General features: G+C 37.3%; 1 protein-coding gene across 1 annotated transcript; it reads left to right on the top strand.

Annotated features, from left to right (window-relative positions):
* Positions 1 to 2273: 2273 nt before the first annotated feature.
* On the top strand, positions 2274 to 3263 carry LOC122702710 (olfactory receptor 10AG1-like). Its single transcript, XM_043916462.1, has one exon. It carries the CDS (start codon positions 2274 to 2276, stop codon positions 3261 to 3263), a length of 990 nt encoding a protein of 329 aa, XP_043772397.1.
* The last annotated feature ends 3039 nt before the right edge of the window (positions 3264 to 6302 follow it).

The following is a 6302-nucleotide window of genomic DNA, read 5'->3' as shown; positions in this document are numbered from 1 at the left end:
AGTTTTAATTTTTTTTTCCAGAAAGTACTGTTGATACTAGAGTGCCATTTCTCTACTAAGTTTGTACCCCCACAGAGGGGAACCTTTGCGCCAAGACAGAGCTGCAGAGGACAAGTCATCTACAGAAAAAGTAGTTTTAAAACTTAAACCCAGATAATCAGCAAACAGAAGCAATCTTCTAGAAATTAAACTGATACTCAAGAGAAAATGTCCCCCAGGGTGAGCGTGACTACTTCCTATTTAAGAGCAACTGATTTTTGAAGAATACTCCAGAATGACAGTGACTTCCTGACTCAAAAGAATTATAAAATTTTACAGGGTCAAAACATCTATATTCTCATAGATAGCTTCATGTAAATCCATGAAGGTAAGATGTTAGATGGTTTTATTTAAAAATAGTTCTGAATTTGAGGTTTAAGATACAAAGGACAAAACAGAAAAATATGAAATTCTGAGATCTTTATCTGAAAATTAGTTAATAACTTATATTAACCAATGTGTTTCTTAACTTTTTTAATGATAAAATAAAATTAGATATAAGTGAAATTACAATAATAATAATAATAGTATTTATAATAAAACTTACACTTAGGGTAATTTTGAAACTTAATTCTAGTGGAACTAGAGAAATATGAGAGAATATTTGCTGACTCAATTTTATTTATCAAAGTATTAATGCAAAAACAATAGTTTGTGAGGCTGGAAGATGGGAACAGATATAGTAGATTTAATGAAATATGAAAACACAGTTAGAAGAACAAACATTAATGAACTGTTATGAGAATTGTCAAAGTGTTGACTGTCTGATATCTGATTACATGAACTTGAAGTGAAGCAAGATAACGGGCCTTTGTGTGTGTGTTAGTCCCACTCATATGCTTTTGCCATTTGCATTTCTAAAATAAATAATCAAAGGGTTTAAATAAAGTTACCTTTATTAGATAAAATTATAACAGAATTATATAGGACATATTTTATTTGGTTGTAAGAGAAGTAGATGACAATGGATCAGAGAATCACATATGTTAAGAAAAACTAGATTAAAATATCATGAAACTGAAAGTCACTCAGTTGTGTCCGACTCTTTGTGACCCCATGGACTATACAGACCATAGACTTCTCCAGGCCAGAATACTGGAGTGGGTAGCCTTTCACTTCTCCAGGTGATCTTTCCAACCCAAGGATCAAACCCAGGTCTCCCACCTTGCAGGCAGGTTCTTTACCAGCTGAGTCACAAAAGAAGCCTGGGAATACTGGGGTGGGTAGCCTTTCCCTTCTCCAGTAGATCTTCCTGACCTGGGAATCAAACCGGGGTCTCCTGCATTGCAGGTAGATTCTTTACCGACTGAGTTACCAGGGAACCCCAAATATCATGAAGAATGGGTCATATTTATGGACTGAGTTAAAGATTAATTGGTATTTGTAATGCAATGTACAATGGGTATTAATAGGGAACGTTTATTGGACCCCATGATGTAACTAATGCTTTCCATGTGTAGCATAACTGATGGGTGAGGTACACAGAGAAGAACAATATGATTACATGTATCTGTTCCCCCAGTAACAAGGAGTAAGTTTAAGAAAGTCAGTTCTCATTGAAGTAGAAATGGGAGGGCTTAAAATGTTTTGAATAAGAATTAGGCAAAATTTTTAAGTGAAAATCTTTGAATTGAAAGGAGATGGAATAAGTCAATAGGTACAGAAAATGAAATTGATGAACTCAAAGAAAAACAATAGGAAGCCTGTGTCATATATAATTTCACCCTTAAAGGGGGTGAAATAATTTAATATTATTGCTGCACAGTAAGCTCTAAATAAAAAGGCATGCATCTTACTGTTTCTGGTATATTACTGCTGCTGCTCAGTCACTTCCATCGTGTCTGACTCCTTGTGATCCCATGGACCATAGTCCGCCAGGCTCCTGTGTCCATGGAATTCTCTAGGCAGGAATACTGGAGTGGGTTGCCGTCCCCTGCTCCAAGGAATCTTCCTTACCCGTGGATCAAACCTACATCTCCTGTATCCCCTGCATTTCAGGCAAATTCTTTTACTGCTGACATACCAGGGAAGCCTCTGGTATCACTACATCCAAGTGTAAAAAATGAAGATTTTATTTCTCTAATTGATTTTAACTGCACGTCAGTTTATTGTTGAGGTTTCAAATCTCATTTCTTAGAAGCTGAGTAAGGCAAAGGCAACAATACTTGCACGGATTATGTAAATAAGTTCATGCATCTAATTCAGTTAACAGAAGGGAAATGTTGCTCAAAAGCATGAATGAATTAACCATCTTGAATTTACCATATCTACAGATGGAGTACAAATTAAGAACAGAAAAATCAAACATCACTGCAATGAAAGAATTTATCCTCTTGGGGTTTTCTGATATTCCCAATTTCCAATGGGTTCTTTCTGGGATATTTTTAGTCCTCTATCTGACCATCCTGATGTGCAATAGTGTCATTGTACTGATAACAAGAATTGACCCCACTCTCCAGACCCCCATGTACTTTTTCCTCAACCACTTTTCCATTTTAGAAATCTGTTATGTAACTGTCACTATCCCAAGAATGCTCACAGACCTCCTGAGCCAGAAAGGGCGCATTTCTTTCACTGCCTGTGCTACACAAATGTGTTTGGTCCTTCTGTTTGGAGGTTTAGAGTGTCTCCTCCTGGCCGTGATGGCCTACGACCGCTACGTGGCCGTCTGTAACCCTCTTCACTATGGTCTGATCATGAGCCCCCGGGTCTGCGTCCAGCTGGTCACTGCCTCCTGGGTCAGTGGAGTTCCTGTTGTAATTGGGCAAACATGGCAGGTTTTCTCTCTGCCCTTTTGTGGGTCTACCACAATTAATCATTTTTTCTGTGACCTCCCCCCAGTGTTCAAGCTTGCTTGTGGGGACACATTTGTGAACGAGATAGCAGTCTATGTAGTTGCAGTGGTCTTCATCATGGTTCCATTTCTGTTGATTGTTGTCTCCTATGGCAAAATCATCTCCAACATTCTGAAATTGCGATCCGCCAGAGGGAGGGCTAAAGCCTTCTCCACTTGCTCGTCTCACCTCACGGTGGTGGTCTTATTCTACGGCACAGCCTCCACCACCTATTTACAACCCAAACCGAATCAATCTGAAGAAACTGGGAAGCTGATCTCTCTTTTCTACACAGTTTTGATCCCAACGTTGAATCCCATTATATATACGCTGAGGAACAAAGATATCACCGTGGCACTGAGAAAACTACTAAGAAAATTGTCAACTTGACGCGAAGGCTTGAAATTGCAGAAGCAATTTGTTTCTATGTTTCTCATGAAATACATCAGAAAATATCATCTAGTATTATTTCTATGTTCCTATGAAATGATAGTTAAGTTCATAACTGCCATCTCACATTATATAAGAGGACCCTGGTTCCAAAGAGTTAAGGTTTCTGGGTTATCAAAGCACACATTATCTCCATGGCAATGATCTATTCTGAAGACCTATCTTTCCTCTCACTGGGAAAGAGTGAGTTAAGAGATTTCCTGAGCAATAAAATGATAGTTAACTGCTATAAAAGTAATGATCAGGGTCATGTCTTATAAGAAATTTGCTTGAAATTTCCCATTCCTTCAGACATATTCACTGTCCTTTTCTGTACTGAGGATTGGATTTAGATGATAAGAAAAGAACAACCACATCCAAGTTGGTGGGAGTAGCGGAATCTTAGAATTTTCTAGCATTTTTTCCTTCTTTCTCTGTTTTTCAAGAGTACAAACCCTGAAGGATCCTTTGTTACCTCAATGCTGACTCTTCTCTAGTGACACCATTTCCTCTGGCTTGTAGCTTCATGTTTTGCTTTGGCAGTGTCTCCTTAGTATTAGGAATATTGGGAATTTAAAGTATAAAGGGCATTGGGTTGAATGTTGATCCCTCTAAATATATGTCAGGTTATAGCCTGCAAACCTGAACTTATTAGGAAAATAAAAGCCTTTGCAGATATAATTCAGTTAAGGACTTTCAAGCAAGATTGTCTTAATTTAAGGGAAGGGCACTATATCCTGTGATCAGTGTTCTTAGTTCTTATAAGGGGGGAGAGAGATTAAGTGAAGCCTAGAGATGCAGCGACACATAGAAGAATATCACGTGAAGATGGAGGCGGCAACCGGAAGTGACACAGCCGTGACGCAAAGGAGGTCAAGGACCACCGGAAGCTGAAAGAGGCGAGGAGTGACTCTCCCTTCAGAGCCTGTGGAGGGAAACCTTGCCAGGACTGTGATTGGGACACTGGCTTTTAAAGATGTGAGAAAGTCAACTTCTGTTGCTTAAACCACCCAATTTGTGATAATTTGTTACAATAGAGCTACAAAAGATCTAGTGTACAAATACACTATGTAAGCAGTCTTTTTATTAAGGTGTTTTTATGCTAATCATCTTGAATAAATTCTGTATCTTTTAGGAACAGTGATTTAAAAAAAATGTAGGATTTTTTTTAACCTTAGAAACTATATCAATGAAACCTCATAAAAATATTTGCCCAAGAATGACGGCTACCTGTGCTTGTCCAAGATGTTTGTTAAAAGCTTTTTTAATACTGCAAAAGACAACACTAGCAAAGCAAAGGGAAGCTGCTTTCAGTTGGAACATATTAGACACGGGCGTCCGTTTACAATGTGATGCCGCATAGTCTCTCAAAACAGTGCTTGAGAGACACTCCAGTGAAGAAATCCCAAGCTTTTGAGACATGTAATAAGTACATAAATGTATGTGTAAAATATAACTCTATTTTTGTAAAACAAAGGGAGATAGCATCCATATATTCATATAACATTTCGCATGTGCATCTTTGTAGTTGGTGTGTATATATGTCAACGGTATCTGGATGTGTATTAAAAGAGAGAATGAGCTTCTTTACAGTGAAGGGAGTTCAGATAATGTCTGACTTATTTATTTATACTTTTTGGAGTATTGATTTATTATGAAGAGAATAATGTGCACATCACAAAAATCATAAATTTTATTCAGACAATAAAATACATGTGGAAGAAAATTACTGCATATCTTCTTTTCTTATTGCCTCCCAACATTTTACAGAATATTTAGTAGCTAACAGGGTAATTTTAATATCAGCCAAATAATCTTTGATATTTGAAATAAATAACACTTTTTGTGAACTAAACAAAATCAAAATATATAATATTTGATCATTTCTTTTAAAAAAAGGACTAAGATAGCTTTAATAATAGTTACAAATAGAGATAAATTTAAGATTATGAAATGGATATATATGTACATAGGCACTCTTCCATATGTATAATATATATTTTATATAATACAAACATATGTATTTCAATATTCATTGGAAGGACTGATGCTGAAGCTGAAGCTCCCATACTTTGGCCACCTGATGTAAACAGCTGACTCATTAGAAAAGACCCTGATGCTGGGAAAGATTGAAGATAGAAGAAGAGGTCATCAGAAGATGAGATGGCTGAATGGCATCACGGATGCAATGGACATGAACTTGGGCAAACTCCGGAAGATGGTGAGCTACAGGGTGGCCTGGAGTGCTGCAGTCCATGGGGTCATGAAGAGTTGGACATGCCTGGAAGACTGAACAACAACAGCAAATATATATTTATATATATCTATACAAAAATTAAAATGACTGATTTCATTCTTTTCACAGAGAGAACATCAAACACACACACACACACACACACACACACACACACACACACACACACACACACACACACACACACAAACCCAGAAGCACATCTCACTTCAGTGATGACATTGGTTATTTGGGGATTTTTCTGTGTTCCCAATCTAGGTGTTTCTTTCTGGAATATTTTTCTTTTATATGTGATTATCCTGGTGAGAAGCAACATGAATACTCTCATAATGAGCTGACCAGGCTCTCAAATTCCCATGTATTTTTTCCCTGAGTAACTTTTCCTTCCTGGAAATCTGTTATGTATCTATCACTCTTTCTAGAATATTCACAAATTTTCCCAATCAGAAAAAAAGAAATATATATATATATTTGCCTGCACTACAAAGATATATTTTATTTTATTTACTTTATTTCTGTTCTTGGGAACGTAGAATACTTGGTCTTGACAGCTATGGCCCATGGCTGCCATGTGGCCAATCGTAACTTTCTGTAACCTCTTCTAGTTATAAACCAGGAGCTCTGTGTTCAACTGATGATTCTTGGCTCTTGAATCAGTGGTGTCACAGTCAGGATAAGGCAAACATGCCAGATTTTCTCTCTGTCATTTTTGGCTCTAACCACAAGCTGGCCTGTGGCGATGATTT

The sequence above is a fragment of the Cervus elaphus genome, chromosome 1, assembly GCF_910594005.1.
Source record: "Cervus elaphus chromosome 1, mCerEla1.1, whole genome shotgun sequence".
NCBI lineage: Eukaryota > Metazoa > Chordata > Mammalia > Artiodactyla > Cervidae > Cervus > Cervus elaphus.
This window is presented reverse-complemented; position numbering and strand designations above follow the sequence as displayed.